The sequence below is a fragment of the Athene noctua genome, chromosome 1 (genome assembly GCF_965140245.1).
Source record: "Athene noctua chromosome 1, bAthNoc1.hap1.1, whole genome shotgun sequence".
NCBI lineage: Eukaryota > Metazoa > Chordata > Aves > Strigiformes > Strigidae > Athene > Athene noctua.
In genome coordinates, this window is record NC_134037.1 from 182,737,511 (window position 1) to 182,757,539 (window position 20,029).

At 42.7% G+C, this 20,029-nt stretch overlaps 1 protein-coding gene across 5 annotated transcripts in view; it reads right to left on the reverse strand.

The window, feature by feature from the left end:
- Positions 1-20,029, reverse strand: part of FRMPD4 (FERM and PDZ domain containing 4) — a 416,031-nt gene that overhangs the window by 296,380 nt on the left and 99,622 nt on the right. Inside the window, exon 1 of one of the 5 annotated variants that reach the window (XM_074907160.1) lies at positions 13,950-14,184. The exons of the other annotated variants lie outside the window; for them this stretch is intronic. Within the exon in view, the coding sequence (XP_074763261.1) occupies positions 13,950-13,990 (41 nt within the window). The 5' untranslated portion in view covers positions 13,991-14,184. Of the gene's footprint in view, positions 1-13,949; positions 14,185-20,029 lie in introns of those variants that run through there. 5 annotated transcript variants of the gene reach the window in all.

Genomic DNA, 20,029 nt, shown 5'->3' on the forward strand with positions numbered 1-20,029 from the left:
AATCACTACAGGGACACGGGACAGCGGAAAGCAGACAGTTTTACAACCAAAATGTAAAAAGTCTATTTTTAATTTTAGTGTGTATAAGGACATCAAAGAAAATACACAACTAGGTAATCAGAACTGGCGACTTCTTCTGGAATAACAGTTCTCTCCCATGTTTTACCAGGTGATAGATGAGTTCTGTGATCTGATCTTTATATTGAGCCCAGGCAGAGTCAGTGCCTGATGATTACAGAGGTAGGTTTTCCATCCAGTTGGCCACCATCATAATCACTATTTGTGTTTTCTGTACATGTCAATAAATGTCCAAAAATACTGAACAAGTCACCATGCACTACACTGTAAAAATACCTTACTGCAGAGATAAAGTAGTATTTTTTTTCTTCGCCTGTGGAACTGTAACTTTCAACACAACAGACACAAGTTATGAAAGTCTAACTTGTAACTTGAGAATGGAAAGACATGGTCATTGCCTCTCAAATGACTGTTACATTTATATAGCAAAGACTCTCAATACATACTCCACAGGAGCTGTGCAGTAAACTGAGTGGGTATGTGTGCACCCTGGTGCATTTACACACCCCTATACTCCCAAACATGCAACTCCTTTATCATTATTAATGCTGGTTATTCAGCAAATTATTCAAAACAGTTGCTGGACTAAACTTGACAGTTTGGAGAGTAGACCATGTCATATGGAAATGTAAAACAAATTTTACATCCCAGCTGAAGAGTCTGCCTGGGAACCATCACATTCAGAAGCACAGGGTAACAGACCTAAAAATGTACAGCAGGTTTCCTTCCCTCAACCAACCCGACAGCAGTGGCTACTGCAAGCACTGTGCTGAAGGCGCTTCATTAATTCCACTCAGGGTATGCGGGGCCAGTTGTGGTTGACCAGGCAAAGAGAACTGGCATCTGGGACAGGCAGGTCCTACAAGATTAAATCAGAGCAACACTTCAACCTGCAAAGAAAGTTCTGGCTGAAATTCAAGTTACACTCTTATTTACTTAGTGAGTAAAGAGATGCTGTACAACAGGGTTATCTGGCCTATGGAGTGTGCATACAGTTTGTCTGGAAGGAAAAAAAGAAAAATCCCACAGCATTTTAGTTATAAGGGATGTATCATTCAGTTCACAAAGTAAGTGAAAAGGGAATAAAATGACTGTATGTATTTGAAAAATGAAGTAGCCATGCAGTCTTACCACACTTTTACAAAGTTCACATGAAAACAAGAGTTTATCCTCATCATTTCACATAACACTGCAACACTCTTGAAAACAAGAGTTTATCCTTATCATTTCACCTAACACTGCAGAAACTTTAAGCCTTCCTTTCACTAAAGGCAGAACTAACAGCAAATTTGCTATCTAATGCTCAAAATTGCTTTTCCCTGACGCTAAGTATAAAGGAAAGCACAAACCGCCTATACCCCCCCCCCCAACCTTTAAAAGTCAAAATATTGAACTAATTAATACCAAAATAAAAAAGGTGCAAGAAGGTATTTTTTTGTGGTCAGAGTACCCACACACATGTGAGCACACTCCTACCAACGGTGCCAAGCAATTGTGAAAACTTGTGAGTCGGCATTAAGTACTCATCATGAAAAGGGGGATCTAGCATGAGAAAGCTGCCAGAGTGGAAAACTGATTGGAGGGGGTGAGGAAAGAAAATAAAGCAGCAAACCATACCACAGAAATTAAGAGACAAACTGCTTTCTGCTTACCACCACATTTTGACATAGAAAAAAAGTATTTTGACCACTGGATAGAATAAATGTCAATTGTTATCATTACAGGTTGGTAAATACATGTTAATCCAGTAATATTTTATGCAGCTAAAATCAATTTCAGAGATTTTGAGATAATGCCCAGTAGGATAGGTATTGTCCTCTAATTAGAAAACTGCACATTGCAGCACTGAACTATGAACCATTTGAAAAAAAATCACAGTAATACTGCTTTATCCTGTCGTATGAAAGAAGTATTTTAAACATTTAACATGAAAACAGAATTTCTCTTTTTGAGAAGCAGCACGTAACATGAGAAAATAGGATGAACTCTGGCATTAATGACTAATGAACACAAATGAAAGGGAAACACTTTCACAAGTGTACACTTGTCTATTCATCTCAAGACCACAGAACACTATGAGTTCGAGAAGAGCTTTATAAAACACAACAAAAAGCAAATCATCGTTCTGCCATTATATAAATAAAAAGTACTTTTGTTGAGATGAAGGATGAAGCTTGCACTGACATCTGGAAGAGTGAAGGTTCCTCCCTTACCCTTTACATAGCAGGCTGCTATTACATCTATTAAACAGTCACCATGATGAGTAGCACATCCAGGCACCATGGACAACTTGAATCCAAAAGGGCAAGTGTGGAAACAATTTTCAGGGGCAAAGAATCTGCCAGCTTTACACAACGCCATTTCCACTGCCTTTCTGGAATATTCCCATCTCAACAAGGCCTGTCGAAGTACCTTAATGCCTACTAATGGCATCAAAAGAGAAGAAGAATCAATGTTTTGTTTTGGAAAAAAACCCTTTGTTTTCAGTAAACAAATATACAATATATTCGGCATGAAGTATGAAGATACTGGAAGCTTTTTATCCAAGCATGTCAACTAAAGCAAAACACTTGTATCCACTGTTTGTACTCCATCAATATTACTTATAAAGTGTTCTTTAAGATGAACTGAATATTAGTCATCCAGATGCATGATGCTAGCCATCCAGAAAAAGATTTAAAACTACAGTGTTTTTAATTATGCATCCTGACAGGAATTCCCTTGATATACTACATTTTTATACAATTAAAAAAAAAAAAAAAAAAAAAAAGCCCAAAGAGATTGAGTAGTTCTTCATTAAAATTTTTCAGTGGAATAATTTGTTGTGGGGTTTTTTAGAGTGATCATTTAGATGTGTGCTTCAACATCCCGGTAACCACCAACCATATATGTACAAGGAATAACAGAAGTTATAGCAGGAACTGAAAATCATTGTATGGAAACTCCTTGAAGTTTACTCCTGTTTGTGTTTAAAAAAGATAAAGCTGCATTGTTCAAAGCTGAATTTAAAATTATGGCTAATTAATGCACCTATAAAACTTCCATTTCCATCTTTGAAATGAAGAGTATCTGAAAAGCAGGCCATTAATACTCTCCAGTTATTTTTTGTGGTTTCAGAAGCAGCACACACTACCCTAGCTTCTGTAAGATGTTCTTTCCAAGTTCAGAAATAGAGCATTTGAAAAGAAAATTTTAACCTCTTCAGACAGTTTCCAGAACCTGGAAAACATATATGTGGAAAGGATATAACCACAAACTCACTGGTCTGAATGAACACATGTTCATTATTTAAAAAACTAAAAAAAATAAACAACCTCTCATTTGTCCTTGACACTTCATCCTCTACAAGCAATGTAGGAAAATTAATCCCTTGGACAACCACTCTCCTCTCCTGCCTAATAAGGTAAAGACATGAAGAGTAATCTGCTTTTTAGAACAATTCATACTAATAGGAAGCCAATTTCTTTAGCCTGTATAGCACAGGAGCAGGGGTGGAATATCTTGACACATCAGGACGTGCGTAATACATAAAAGCTGCATTTAGCACTCAGAACTTGCACTTGGTTTCAAAGGTGCCCAGGCAAAGCTGAGTCACTTGAAAGCAACAGAACATGCTCCAAAAGCAGGAGAAGGTGGAGACAGGGAAGCCAGAGGAGACAGGAAAGACCTGAAGAAGAATTTCAGAGGGGCAGAAGCAGCTTCTCCCCCTTCAAACCATCTTTTCCAGGAAACCCCCTTCTCTCCAAATTCACTCAAGCATGGTGTTCTCACATAGCCTCCCCACTTCTCAGTTCCCAGAGGCAAGTGACTGGAGGTCTCTCCAGTCTCCCACAGCAGCTCCCACCTCCAAATGTGGTGCAGCACAACAGAGCTGATTAGATGTCAAAAGTCCCACTTTCCTTCCTCTTCTTCCACTTTGCTGCTCCAATCACTTCTGCCAGGCCAGTTTAGATACCTCTATATCAGCAGAAAAGAAACAGCAAAACCAGTTTTCTAGTGGGTTTGGTCTCTGAAGCAGCTCAGCGTGGTGTAAGTTGTACATAAAGACTGCAGGGAATAAAATTGGGGGGAAAAAAAGCAGAAGAAAGCAGAGATCAGATCCCACGGTCTCGAGGCCTCCTGCCATCAGCAGTTACATCAGGTTGACCATATTACAGAAGCGTCTCCTCAAAGTGCTTTGGAATGGCAGGGCTTACTCCTAGTTCTTCCCTATACCAATGAAAAAAACTAAACGCTTTCTATTTTGGGAAAAATTTTTTTAAGCCACAATAAAATATAACCATGTTCCCCAGTTACTATGGATTTTGCACTCAAAGATATCTGCATTTGAGGGAGAAAAAAAAAGTCACAAGGCTCACCAACCATCAAGTGCAGGGGATGAGCTTCCCCCTAAGAAAAAAACACCATCCTGATTTCAGTGTCTCTTAAGCAACAGATACGCAGGGAGACACGAGGGAGACACGAACCACCTTGTTACTTCATGTGTTGAGCTAGTTCAAGCTCAGCCACTAGAAACCCCTTGGAGAAAGAGTGAGAAACTCAAGACCTTAAAAAAAAAAAAAAAAAAAAAAGAGATTTTTCTTTCTGTTGCAATGCTGGAGTGAATTCTTCCTTTTTTAAAATAGCAGTCACGCAGATTACAGCACATCTAACCAATTAATTCAACCAGCCTTACGAAGCAAATAAACTCCTACCCAGGCAACAATGCAAGTTCATCTTCACATAAAGAACAATTACTTCAATTCACTCATGGCAAATAAGCCTTCGTTCCATACAACATTCATTAACTTTCTTTCTCCAATTCCTTCTTTCCTCCTCTGCCACTCCTCCCCTATCACATACTGTAGCCTCTGCTCACCCTGCCCTCAAAACACAATAGTCAAGTACAGATCATTCCCCACACGCAGTTCTTCTCTGTCCCTCTTCACTGTGTGTCCTGGCAGAGGAGAATGTACCCCTTGTAAACATGACAGGTAATATACAAAACATAATGTAGAATAAAATCCTAGGCAGATAGCCAACTTCATGCATCTCATCCTGGAAAAAAAATACTTTTCTTCAAAGGTAAAAATTAACACTTTGGTTAGTATCATCTGAGGTTTTCAAAACATAAAAAATAAAACCCAAGAAAAATACATGCCTTTAAACTACAATTTTCATGTGATCTATAAACTAATGTCAGTTAAAAAAAGCATACGAAATTTGATCATTTCTACCTGAACATATAAACTACATTTTGACTTGATTAGTCATATCGCACAGTCAAAACAAGTGACACTCGTCTTTTCTGCACTAAAGCTGTACAACCTGCTGTACTGCAGTGTTAAACAAACAGCCCACTTCTTTCTAGAGTAGTCAAGGCCTTAAAGGTAGTACTATAATAACTTTCCAATTTTTGTGGGATTAATGTCACAAGCAAAGAAAAATCTGAACTGTAGCACCATTACAAAATCACCTAGGTTGGAAAGGACCTTGAAGACCATCCAGTCCAACCATTAACCTAACACTGACAGTTCCCAGCTACACCATATCCCTCAGCACTAAGTTGACCCAACTCTTGAACACCTCCAGGGATGGGGACTCCACCACCTCCCTGGGCAGCCCATTCCAACACCTAACAACCAGTTCTGTAAAGAAATGCTCCCTAATATCCAGTCTAAACCTTCCCTGGTGCAACTTGAGGCCATTCCCTCTTGTCCTATCGCTTGCTACTTGGTTAAAGAGACTCATCCCCAGCTCTCTGCAACCTCCTTTCAGGTAGCTGTAGAGGGCGATGAGGTCTCCCCTCAGCCTCCTCTTCTCCAGACTAAACACCCCCAGTTCCCTCAGCCGCTCCTCGTATGACCTGTGCTCCAGACCCTGCACCAGCTTCGTTGCCCTTCTCTGGACACGCTCGAGTCATTCAATGTCCTTTTTGTAGTGAGGGGCCCAAAACTGAACACAGGAATCGAGGTGCGGCCTCACCAGTGCCGAGTACAGGGGTACATTGGGGCAGGCTCTTCGGCACAACTGCAATCTCCACTCTCTTACGACTCCTTTTATGGACGCTTGAAGAAAATTAGGCTTGTGATAGCCTCAGTTAGAGCAAGCCAAAGTCAGTGCCACTGGTCAAGCATTCAGATAAATATGAAGCATGCTGGCTTTACTAATCTTAGATATTTCCAGACTTCTTCTGCAGCTCTCTACTATGCTATCTGAGTCAAATACAGAGCACAAGTGAAATACATGCAGCTCAGACCTGTAACACATGCCTAGCTTGTTCTGCATGGCTCATGTAATTGTTAGTGCTTCTGGTTGCATTTACTGCCATAGAATAATGGGCATTTTGCTCTCTAAACATATGAGCACTGCCAAATCCAGAGTAATATAATCACAATTTAAAGATTAAAAACAAACTGTGAAACTGCAAAATCTATAAGCAAGGTAAGCAAAACCTTATGGGCTGCATAATGCTGGAAAACTTAATGCTGGAAAACTATTTTATATAAATGTGTAAGTACTTGTGACACACGAGAAAGGTTGACAGCTTATCTGAGCAATAAAAACTAAATTATGCAAGAACTTCTTGAAAATCTTCATCCTAAACAGGGTACAATCAGTACTACAAAATTTTACAAATACTGTTTTTACATTTTCTTCCCAAACAAGGTTATTTTCAATAATGATGTCTTCACCACCACCCAAAACCAAACAAAAAAGTACATATACAGAAATAAATTCTGAAGAACAGAAGGGACACTTTCTTGGCCTTTTTGATTGTTGAAGTAAATCACTAAGCAGTTTTCAACAATCCACACATACATAATTTTTGTATCTATAGATATCTTTAAAAAAAAAAAGTCATAACACATTCCAATATCCCAAGTCTCTTTCCCTTAAAGTTTCAAAAATGTCAAGCAGAACCCAAAAATAAACTCTATCAAGAACCAGATCATAAAAGGGTTCATCCTCAACACTTGACTTTAGCACACAAATATTCCTTCTTTATCTTCACCACCTTCTTATTCTCTGTATAAACCTTTTTACCAAAGGTTCTCATAATCTTGCAAGATATCCACCTGTTCTCCAGAACTTTATCTTCCCAAACTTCCACAGCTAAAACTTATATCCAGCAATTCCCCTCACTAACTTTATAATAATTAAAACTAAAAAGCTTGCATTCACTACCTACTGAAAATGTTTTTATAATAGAATTCTTTGAAAAAGTCAGCATTTCATCTAAAGCTATGTACTGTTTTTGGCTAGGGTGGAGTTAATTTTCTTCATAGCAGCTACTATGGAGCTGTGTTTTGGATTTGTGCTGGAAACAGTGCTGATAATACAGGCGCTTTAGTTACTGCTGAGCAGTGCTTACACAGCATCAAGGCCTTTTCTGCTTCTCACTCCACCCCACCAGTGGTAGAGCTGGGGGTACACAAGAAGTTGGGAGGGGCGCAGCTGGGACAGCTGACCCCCACTGACCAAAGGGATATTCCATACCATATGGCATCATGCTCAGCAACAAACTAGGGAGAAGGTTGGCTGAGGGGCTGCTGCTCAGGGACAAGCTGGGCATCTGTCGGTGGTAAGCAATTGTTTACATTTACACCACTTGTCTTTCTTGGGTTTTATTTCTCTGTTATTTTGCTTTTCATTACAATTTATTATTTTTATTTCATTTAAATTACTAAACTGTTCTTATCTCAACCCATGAGTTTTCTCAGTTTTACCCTTCCAGTTCTATTCCCCCAATCCCACTGGGAGGGAGGGAGGGAGGGGCTATGTGATATTTAGCTGCTGGCTGGGCAGCTATTAACTCTTACAACAGTTATTAAAATACCCAAGTCAATCAGCAACTGTTTTCCTTACCATCAAAGGAAGTTATTTTTGTCCAAGCAATAACTCTCAGAAGGGACTTTCCTTAAAAGATACTAATCAGCTTTTTATCACGTCCTTCTCCTATTTTAAGTCACCAGTGAAAATTATTTAACAGGATGCAGCATTGCATTACTCACCACCATGCTCATTCTACTTGTTCAGAGTGTTCTTACTCATTCAAATAATTTTTTTCTTTAAGTTCTTCTTTGCTGGTTATTAAAACTTATGAAAATAAATTTCTAGGTTTGTAGCCAATAATCAACCTACCAAAGGGAGTTTCTGTAGTCTCTGCACTAGGAATACTGGTAGAGACTTCCACAACACCAGGTCCTGATTTAGGTCAGAGAGGCTTCTGAGTCCTGGAGTACTCCAAATTTCTAGCTCCAATGTACTTTCACAGGTTTAGATTTTAAGCACTGTTTATTTCACTAGGATTTGAACATGCAACTGATTACTAAAATTTATACTATTGGCACTGCCCTTTGCTTCATTTCCAGTTAATGGAATAATTATCAGAAAAAGTCTCACAGATTCTTTTAAAAGTCTTCAAACATATCTTCAATAAACATACAATCTTTTGAGCTCACATTTCTTCCAGGTAGTTCAGGAAACTTTAATCACAATTAAGAAAAACATTTCTCTAAATGTAATGCAGTTCTCAGGAAAAAAGGTGAAATGAATTCCTGGTTCTTTGAATTATCATCCGGTATAATAAAATCCTTTTTAGAATTAAATTACCTCCTTTAAGCATAGGAAGGATAATCTTAAACTTTCTTACTGACATAGTCTTTTGTAAATACTGAAAATAACTTACAAGCTATGATATTGTAATTTCAAAGAGTACTTATGAAAATTATTCCAAAAATTGTATGTAAAATAACATCAGTAACTTAAGTACACTTTTAAATGTCTCTCCATTAAGGTGGCTTTTTAAACATCACAGCAAAATAAAAACGTGACAATAAAAATCACAGGTAAAGAAAGATGCTACTCTGATAAAGAAAAGATAGATTACCACTCCAAAATCTTATCAAATTCCTTAAAAAAAAAAAAAAAAACCACACATTTTTTAAAAAAAGATCAAACTGACTAATCTCAAAAATTTAAATCTGGAAAACATACATCTGCTTGGCCATATAAAAATAACTAAACCATGAAGCCAAGCAACCTTGTTCTCTGTAAAAAAACAGAGCCTGGTATTTTGAAACTGCAAACACAGCTTCTGATTTGTTAGATTTTAAGACAGATCTAAGAGAGGTCCTTTCACATCAGATTTGCAGAACATCTAAAGACAGTATCTGGAGAGAACAGGACTGACCACAGGGCTACAAAGGCTGAAAAACAATTCAACAAATGTAAGACTCTTCAGATTTGGAGTCTGTTTAGACTGGCTTCACTTTTATAAGCAGTAAGAACCCAAAAGCCCAAACATTTATGCAGGTACAAGTCAATCTACTTTGTTAGAGATGCCTAGCTATGGAAAGATAAGCACAAGGCATAGAAACATGAGATTTATCCATCCCAATGCAAAAGGACTTTTCTTCCTCAGTGAGAAACCCAGCCTCAGGTTTAGTATAATCACAGGACAAAACCAACATTTTTGAGTGCTCTCTGCAAAGAAGAGCTGTCAAGGTTTTGGGACTGTTTTGTTGTTGTTGTTTTAAAGCTGATGCCAAGAGGTACAGCAGGGGTATGGCTATTCACATCCAGTTTTTAATGGAATAAATTTAAGCTCAACAATAATGGACAGCAATGTGAAACTTGAGAAGAAAAGTAAAGATCCAGGCATTAGCTACACAATTTACCTACCACAAATTAGCACTGCTGTTAAGGACAGGTCCAAGTCTTACTGGTAACCTCCTGTTTGTTATATGGGGTTAACTCTCTATTAATTACACTTTTAACAGCCACAATGAGGTAGCGCAGATGCCTATTTTCTTACCCCATACTACAGTCCTATTTGTGGAGGTTTCCTTTCTGGTGACAAATGGCTTGCACGAGCTCAGAATTTCCACATAGGTAACTATGTGACAGGGACATCCAAGCCACCCTTCCCAGTATTGCCACAGCTTACAGACTGATGGCCACTCACAGGGACAGCCACGTTATTTTCTATCTAGTGTTATCTGGCAGAGCTACTGACAGTAGCAGGTGCACAGGAGCTATGAGTCCCAACTCTAGAGGGTCACTATCCCACTCAGTCACATTCAGGTGTTTCCAGGCAGCCATCCTTCCATACAAAAATTCTATATCCTGCTTTGAAAGCTCTGAAATAGAACTGACCTCTACAGACATCACAAGAACAGTCATTCCCAATAAACAGATTTTCTAACTAAAAATATATTCTATAAATACCATGTTAACTCTTGCTAACCTCCATTCACTATTCTGACCTACTGTTTCATAGTTATCCGTCCAGTATCAACTAGAAACTTGATACTGCCCTTTGCTCAGATTCACCTAGATCTGAAAATGCTCCATTTCATATTTGGCACAGCAGCACCATCATTCCTCCACTCCTCATACCTATGCTCAAGAATCATCACTTCATACCTGTGCTCATTATACTCCTTCCTCAAGCAGCTCCTAAAAGCAATTAAGAGAGAATACCAGGCAAGACAGACTTCTGATCCAACCTAATGTGGCAATTTTTATACGCACCTTATCTATCCTACTAATCCTCCCTCCCAAACTAGACACCACCACACCACGCATGCTTATGCAGCCCGCATTAAGAGATATTCACCTGCCTTGCACAGTTCCACATCAGAGTACTGATCCGTTAAACAAGGCTTGTCAATCATTCTCTACACTTGGAAATTCATTACAAGAAAAGGGCGTTGTAGGGTTTTTTTCTCCAGAAATAACACCACAAGATTCATACCAAAACAATTACTTTAGACCATTACTAGACTGGTGAATTTCCAAAGGAGGAGGCAGGGGGAGAAAGGCTATGTCAGTGAAAGTGTGATCTGTATTTCTACACGACGCTTTTGTTTTCAGTGTCAGATAGGCATCTCCAATCTTTAGAAATCAACAGAAACTTTACAATGAAGCATCTACGTTTGATGCATACTACACATGACAGACCTATAAAGGCAAGGAAATAAAAACATTACCACAGATCACATCTGTCATAAAACCAGTCTGGTGTTCTCTTCCATTTCTGCACACATCCCTTTTCCAGATTATGACCATATTCCCCACTCACCCAGGAACTATGGACAACTGTTGAAGCAGCTGCATAATTGAGAGTCTCTAAAAGACACACAGGTACCACATAAAAAAAACCTGCACATATAAGTAAAATATAATAACATTTTATGTATGTTACGTAAAAATCTCATATCTAGTAGCCACCTAAGAGTTTATACTCCACTTAAGCTAATTCTAGATAAAAGCTCTTATACATTAATTGACCAAGGCAAAATTTAAATTCTCACCACATCTATTAAACTTATACCATGATTTTAAGTATCCCTTCCAGCAGCCATGTATAGCAGAGCTTATCCTTGCTGCCTGCAGATCAAAGCTGCAGACTACAACTGTAACAGCTGATTTGTAACCTAAAGTGAGAAGATCTGAATGCACAACAAAATAAAACTGAAAAAAAAAAAAAGTCTTTAAAAAGTTCAGCATCAGCTAAGTTCAAAACAACTTTCTGTAGGTAATCTACCTACAAGATTGCACTCTCAGTTCAATCCTGTTTACCATCTCACTCCTTGCGTTCAGAAAGGCCTTCCTTCTAACAGCAAAGAAAGAACTGGCATTTTCAGGCAAACTAGTTTTTCAACCCAAACACACAGAGGGATTAAAAATGGGGTTTACACTGGAACCTGTCTACTCTGTGAAGCTCTCATAAAATTGGAACAGATACCTAGCTGTTACCTAGGAAACAGCAAGTAAAGTCCTATGTAAACTATTAGGTCATTTAACAACCAGAAAATTAGAACTGAAAAGAATAGCTCGGTACAGAAATTGTTTACTGCAATCTACAAGACAAACTTAGTTCCTAAGTACTTCATATTCTTGAATCAAGCAAAGCCAGACACAAGCTTTGAAACTTGGGATTTCATTTCAGAAAGAACTTTCAGGTTCTGCTGGAGAAATACTACGGTCTACCTTTACTTAAACACAAATCTCAGCACTGGCAACACCTGTGTCTTCAAGTATGCAAAAAGCTATGGATTTTGTACACATCAACAGAGACCGAATCTTCCAATACATATATAAAAACTGCCGTCTACCTCACTTACTGATATTTCCAAGTGGTATATCCCTTTCTCTCCCTTTGATTCTAGCTCAAGCATGACTTGAGGATCTGGGAGCTCTAAAACACTGTTTCCAAACAAATAGAAGAGGTCAAGCAAATTAGCTACCTGCAAAGAAATATCATACTACGTCACCTGCTCCTTATCTATACAAGCATGTTTTTCCCTCTCCTCAAAGTTTCCATTGTAGGTACTGCTGCTGCAGCTCTAGCTCTATCAGCCAGGAACACGACCCAAGGAAAGCCAAGCAGGCTGCTAGCACTGTAGCCGTCACATCATGTAAAATTACTGTGAGCAAGATGAGACAATGATGTGCTTGAATGATAGCAGCTGTTCTGCACTGGCATTGCCACAAGCAGAGCTGTAATCACAGCCAGGTGCAATGGTGGGGAATTTTGGGGGATAAAGGCTACACCTGCACCTGTGGCGCTCTGTAACTTCCACCCGTGCAATATTTGTTTTTTAAGGACCATCTGTCATTTTGACAAGCTCCCTACCTCTCGAGTGTCACTGGAGCCTGCTACCTTTCATATTTCCTTAACAAGGCCTTTCTCCCTTTGGTACAACATCCACTTTCAGCCTCACAGGCGCTTTAAAACCAGAAAAGGATACGGTAACTATGGTGTAGGAACCACTGAATCATAAGAATTCGCAACACTCCTAGTTACTGTGATCAAAGCTAAATCCTTTAGGAAGATTATCTGCACCATAACCCTGAAAAAATCCTGCAACTCCAGTACTTCTATACTGCATCTTCTGAGATAAAGCACGTTTTCCCCCTTTACTGAGAAGGGCAACCTCCACCTACATTTAACTACGGGGAGAACATTCTAACAGGGGCTGCTGTGCTGCTTGATCCATCTATGCAGCTTCGGGCCTGGCAACTAGCTGCGAACGCAACAGTCTACAGCTAGAGACCACAACTCTGAGGCCCTTAAAAGGAAGGTTTATTGGGAAAGGAAGGGAAAAAGAAGAAGAAATCCTAGTCAGCCACTCGTTTGAACACCGACAAACACATGCCTTATGCGCAAGGGATAAGAGACGCCAAATCCCCTGGCGCCCCAGCACCCACCATCGTGTGAAACGGCGGAGGGGCAGCGCTCAGAATCTGGCGATGATTTCACCACTTCTCTAAAAATATCGCTCCTGGAGGAGCCGGCGTGTCCGAAGCGGCTCGCACCGCGGGCGCGGAGGGGAGCGGCGGGGCAGGGCGAGCCCCCTCCCGCCGGCGCGGCGCAGCCAGGCCAGGCGGGGCTCCGCTCCTTCACAAGTTCGCCCCCTCCCCCGGCACCCGCCCGCACCGCACCGGCGGAGGCGGCGCGACCACCCCTCTACCCCCCTACGCCCGCCTCGGTCCCGGCTCCCGTCGCCGCTTCTGCACCCCCAGCACCGCTCCGCTGGCCCCTCCGCGGCAGCGTTTCGCGGCGGACACCCCTCCCGCCCAGCACCCAGGGGCGCCCGCCGCGGGACGCGCCCGCTGCCCCTCGGGAAGGACGAGGGCCCCCACCCGCCTGCGCGGCCCCGGCAGGTGCCGGCGGCGGCAGCGAGCGCCCGGCGCCCCACCCCGAGACCTTCGCCCCGCTGCGAGGGAAGTTGAGAGGGGCGCGGGCGCTCCCCACGCCGGGCAGCCCCCCCACGCCGGGCAGCCCCCCCACGCCGGGCAGCCCCCCCACGCCGGGCAGCGCCGGCGGCCGCGGGACAGCCGCGGGTCGCGGAGCAGCGGCGGCAGCAGCAGACACCTACCCGGAGAGCTTCCCAATCTTCACAAAGCTAAACACATCCATCCATGCAGCCGGCTAGCTCTGCCCGTCACACTCACTCACTCCAGCGGCGGCAGCAGCTCCATGTCGGGAGAAGGTTGCGTCCAGCGGCAGCAACAGCCCTGGCGAAGGCAGGAGTCGGCGGAGCAGAGGCTGCTACCCCCCTCCGGCAGGGAGCTGGGCGTGCAGCATCTCGCAGGAGCAGCGTTCATCTGTGCGCAGCCCTTCCCCTCCGGTCCCCCCCTTCCCCAACACACCCCCCACACCCCGCTCTCCGCCTGCCTTTGCCCCCTCCCCGGGGCAACTCGAGGATCGGGGAGGGCGCCGGGGGCTGCCCGGCAGGAGGGCTGCCCGCAGCCCGGGCCCCCGCCGCGCCGCGCACCGGGAGGCGGAGGGGGAGGCGGCAGCGCTCCGCCGCCGCTTTGCAGTATGCCCAAAGGACGGAGGCGGCGGGGGGGTAGCTGAGGAAGGTGGAGGGTGTAGAGGGGGAGTTTCTCCTCTCGCCGGCAATATCTCCCCCTCCTGTGGGGGAGCGGAGGGCGCAAGCGGCGGCGGCGCGGGCGAGCGCCGCCCGCTGGCTCCAGCCCGAGGTGGCGCTGCGGCCGCCGGGAGCGGGCCGGGGGGGCCTGGCCGCCCCCCGCCGCCGCGGGGCTCGCCGCGGGGCCTCCCGGAGCCGTGGAGGCGGGGACGGAGGGCAGGAGGTCGGGGCTTGAGGGGGTGCCCTCTCTCGGCACGGCACGGCACGGCACGGCGCGCTGGAGACAGAGGGGAAGGGCAGCCCCCGTGAGTAGGAGTCGGCTCCGCCCCGGGCGGGGAGCAGCACCCTGGGCCTCGCAAAGAGACCGTAGACTGTGGTCCTCCTCCAAAGCGAACACTTGGGAAGGCAGACAGCCCTCGACCCCCCGGCGATCTCCCCTCAGTGATCAGACCGCGCCGTGCCTCCCTCCGGGGTGGGGAAGGGCCCGTTGGCATTCAGCCCTCGCACTGGGTGGTCGCCAGTGGTGGACTGGTGGACCGCTGACAGGCACCGGGGCTCAGACCGACCGCCTGGCTGCTGTCACCGTCCGGTGACCTGTCTACCCATGCCAGAAAAGAGACTTGGAAGAACGGGGGCCTCGTTGTGACAGGAACACGGCAAGGCCAGTGCACGGCAATGTAAAATCAAGCATTCTTCGTATCACATCTCGTGGAGAAATGATACATCCATCTGTCCTGATGCAAGAAGAGTTGAGATGCGCTGCCTTGCACTTCTGCCCTGCATCAGGCTTCAAAAGAGGCACTGGAGTTAGCTGTCTGTAAGTTTGCTGTGAGTGAGTGGGACAGGAAGGCAGGTGAAATTCAAATCCGTCTTCATGCAAGCTCTACACTGCAGTATAGTAATTCTCGGCATGGGAATGGATTTTCTCCACCTCAGTGTTTTTAATTGTGTTCTTGTTCGCTGAATAGATTGATACGCTCTTTGCTTCCTGCCTTTACAGATTTTTGTTCTCTTCCACAGGCTTGCACCTGCTCTCCCACCAACCAAGAACTTCAGAAATTACAGGAGAGACCAACGTGTAGACTCCAGCAGCCAGGTGAAAACAATTTAATATTAAAAAACTTGTATTGATAAGAGAACTAAAAGAACAGGCAGTACGAACACTCACTGTGAACTGAGTTTCAAACTATTCTTTAAGACAATAACAACAAAGAATGATTAATCATCTATTTACACTGAGAGAACATTGAACCACCAACTAGAAAACACTAGCTGGCCTGCCATGGATGTAAATGGTTTGGGCATATTCTGAAATGCCATATCAAGTATTTTTGCTAGTGCATCAAAATATTTGTATGGTTCTTTCATGTAACTATATTTATTGTTATACCAGATTTTTAAAACTATAGAACCCCTGCCTGTCATTCATGCTGCTCTATTGATTGCTGAAAGTTACAAAGATAACATGGTTTCAACTGGTTAGAAACTGATTTATTTATAAAACTGTCATTATTTATTTATAGACAACGGAGATAGGCCAAGACCCTACAAAGCTAACTGAAGCTGATGAAATGGTATACCGTATATAAAATTAAGCACATATGTTCTGCATCAAACAAAGTTCCTGTTTTGAGTACTTCATGCTCTGAGGCTTGTCACATAAAGGTGCCTTAAAGTGTAGTGGTGAGAGCCACAAGTGAAGAAGTTCTAAGAGGTCACTAGAATTTCTGTGGTTTCAGGGTCTTTCACTGTAAAGGCAAATGTGATCCTAGGATATATTGACTGAGGCATTTCCTGTAGAAATACATAGAAAAGCAGAAAACATAAGATCTGATCAGAAATGCCATACTCAGCTTCTTCAAAAAGTACATTTGAGAAAAATGAGAGCAGGTGCAGGAGGATACTAAAAGAATGTTAAAGGTAATGAAGAGACGGTCTTAGGAGATTGAAAGAGCTTTGCTTAGCAAAACAAAGACAAAAAACAAAAACAAAGAGGTAAAAAAATTGTTGTTTATAAATACATCAGTATGGTAAAGACAGGGTGTGTTCTCAAAATGATAGGGCTTTACAGAAAGTCATTAAAATTTGAAACAAAGCGAAATTATCTTATCTTTCTTAGCCATTCCAAACAGATAGATGAAGTATTGCTATGTTTATAGCTACTTTTATATTTTTGTTTTCCTAGGCAGAAACTATTGCAACAGTACAGATTTTCCATAGTGTCTGTGCAGATGCTGTTGGACATCCATTAATAGCAGTATCACAGGAGTCTTAATCCCAGATGTGCAGACATGAATGGAGAACCTGGACAAGTGTGCTTCTTCCAACTGTGCTCAAATACTGGTAACTTTCTGGAGCTCTGCTGTGTGAGAATCACACACAGGGGAGGAGACTGGAGTATGAGAGTGAGTACTTCAGTTCATGGTTCTTTGGGTTCTGGTGTCACAGCAACTGGATAAAAAACTACGTCAGAGCCATAGGAAAATATTAAAATTTGCCTACCCAAAGAACCAAGGTTGTGGGTGTTGTTCTATTTCAAGAGTAAATGTTGATATATGTAGTTTGGACTGGCTTTGGAGCCATCATCTGTACACTGAAAGCATATTTTGGTATCATATCTCATTTGCAGGGATATCAACTAGACAATGTCAGGACTGAACTCTTGCACATACATTTATATCTTTTAGTTACTACAGTAGGATTCTTCTCCCTAACTACCAAAAGTTAGGGATCCAACCTCAGCTGGTCATACCCTACCTATGTGGCAGACAGGCACCTAACACTCCAAACCATCTCATCTAGAAAAAGTGACATAAACTGCCTTTTGCAGGTGCCTTATTTTATCTGTCAGCTCCAGTGAGAGGAAGCCTAGATGCCTACCTTTGACTAGAGGACTGTCTTCTCGATGTCTAAAGTTAGCTGAAATGAAGCCCATGTGAAGGTGACAAAAGTTAATGCTCAATGAGAAGAGACAGCCAAAGACAGCAAACCAACAGGTATTTAGTATCTCAGTAACAAACAATAATTGAACACGAAGTTCCTAATCTTAAAGCAGGAATCTGACATCAATTCCTGGCTGAATTCTTAGCTGGCTTTTTTTTTTTTTTTTTTTTTAGAATAGCATAGTAAATACTGCTTTTTGAGGATACTTAGTTATCATGTAGTATTATCTTTTTTTACTTTTGTCCAGAGGAATACAATTAGGACACTTAATACTAATGTTTTCTGTAATCGTAGATATCTTAGTGTAGACTGTGGGCCAGTAAAAGCATTAATTTCATATAGTATGGCAGTTTCATATGCATTTCACAGAATCACAGAATCGTTTAGGGTGGAAAAGACCTTGAAGATCATCCAGTCCAACCATTAACCTAACATTGACAGTTCCCAGCTACACCATATCCCTCAGCGCTCTGTCAACTCTACACACCTCCAGGGATGGGGACTCCACCACCTCCCTGGGCAGCCCATTCCAACACCTAACAACCCGTTCTATAAAGAAATGCTTCCTAATACCCAGTCTAAACCTTCCCTGGCGCAACTTGAGGCCATTACCTCTTGTCCTATCACTTGTTACTTGGTTAAAGAGACTCATCCCCAGCTCTCTGCAACCTCCTTTCAGGTAGCTGTAGAGGGCGATGAGGTCTCCCCTCAGCCTCCTCTTCTCCAGACTAAACACCCCCAGTTCCCTCAGCCGCTCCTCGTATGACCTGTGCTCCAGACCCTGCACCAGCTTCGTTGCCCTTCTCTGGACACGCTCGAGTCATTCAATGTCCTTTTTGTAGTGAGGGGCCCGAAACTGAACACAGGAATCGAGGTGCGGCCTCACCAGTGCCGAGTACAGGGGTCAGATCCCTTCCCTGTCCCTGCTGGCCACGCTATTGCTGACACAAGCCAGGATGCCATTGGCCTTCTGGGGCCCCTGGGCACACTGCTGGCTCCTGTTCAGCTGGCTGTCAATCAACACCCCCAGGTCCCTCTCTGACTGGCAGCTCTCCAGCCACTCCTCCCCAAGCCTGTAGCGCTGCTGGGGGTTGTTGTGGCCCAAGGGCAGCCCCCGGCATTTGGCCTTATTGAAACTCCTCCAGTTGGGCTCAGCCCATGGCTCCAGCCTGTCCAGGTCTCTCTGCAGAGCCTCCCTACCCTCGAGCACATCAACACTCCCACCCAACTGGGTGTCATCTGCAAACTGACTGAGGATGCACTCGATCCCCTCGTCTAGATCATCAATAAAGATGTTAAACAGGAGTGGCCCCAACACCGAGCCCTGGGGTGACCGGCTGCCAGCTGGATTTAACTTCGTTCACCACAACTCTTTGGGCCTGGCCATCCAGACAGTTTTTTTACCCAGCTTTATAGAGAAGGGAGTCTTTGCCTCATAACGCTTCTTGTTCTAAAGGAAATGACAGACATATGTAACATGTATAGGAATGTTGTGCCATCTTCACCTTAAAACCAATTAAGTCACTGTAAAGACTTAATTTTATGAATACCCTAATTGTTTTGGTCCTGGGGAGACTGCCATGAAGATGCAATGTAAATATCTGTATGAATGACAGAGAAACATTTATTCTTGTGCTCCTGGGTTTTAGGGTTTTTCATTTTTTCCTTCTGAAGCACTCAATACTCACTGGAAGAATATGCTTTGGGCTTTCCTAGATACCACACAGCACAAACTTTTAGCCCTGAAGCTGAACCAATAATGTCTGGTTTATTACCTACAGGATGAGTAGAATTTAATCCTAGATAATTTAAATGAAGGCAGGTAGAATCCTAAACCAAAGACATAATACAAAACCTCTGAAAATGGCTGAGGTCTAGTTTTCATTTTAATACTTCTGGAGGTCTCACAAGTTTTCCCCCTGTATAAATTAAAACCCCATCTCTATAGTTGTTTTTAAGGCTAGCCAAGGCTTTTTTAAATGATTTGGAATCTTAAAAAGATGCTTAAGTGTGCTACATCTCATCTTCAAAATTGTTTTAAATTCATCAAGTTGGAATGATTTTTTACCTCCAGAGATAACAGCTGAAGGTTCCACGATTTTTCTGCAGTGCTTGATGATATTACTCATATCCAAATGGCAACAATGTTTAGAGGAATGTGATAATAAAATCCATTGAGTAATGAGGTGTTAATACATAGCTGGTGATGTGAAGTTTCAAAGGAAGATATTTTGTCATTGTAATCTGGTCTTACTGAATGTTATTTCTAAAGATAGTTGCTTATGACTATGTCATGTAGTAAGTTCTGTGGTACTCTGGGCTACTTGCATAAACTATTACATTCTTTTTTCAGCCTTAAAGCTTCGAAACACAGATATTTTAGAAGACATTTCTTTATCCTGGTGCTTATTATCTGTATACAAGTCCATATGAAAACACAGTAACCATGACAGAATTTCTCTGTGTCCACATTTACAGCATTATCAAGAAATCCCTCTGCTTACCTTGAATCTATACACCCAGCTTCTGCAGGTCATTTTTGGTACCTTTATCAGAGTTTTATCAGGAGTATTTTTTTATTGACCCATGCAGCCTGCTAAGCGCTAAATGTTTTCAATTTTGCTGTGTAATTTACTGTGGTA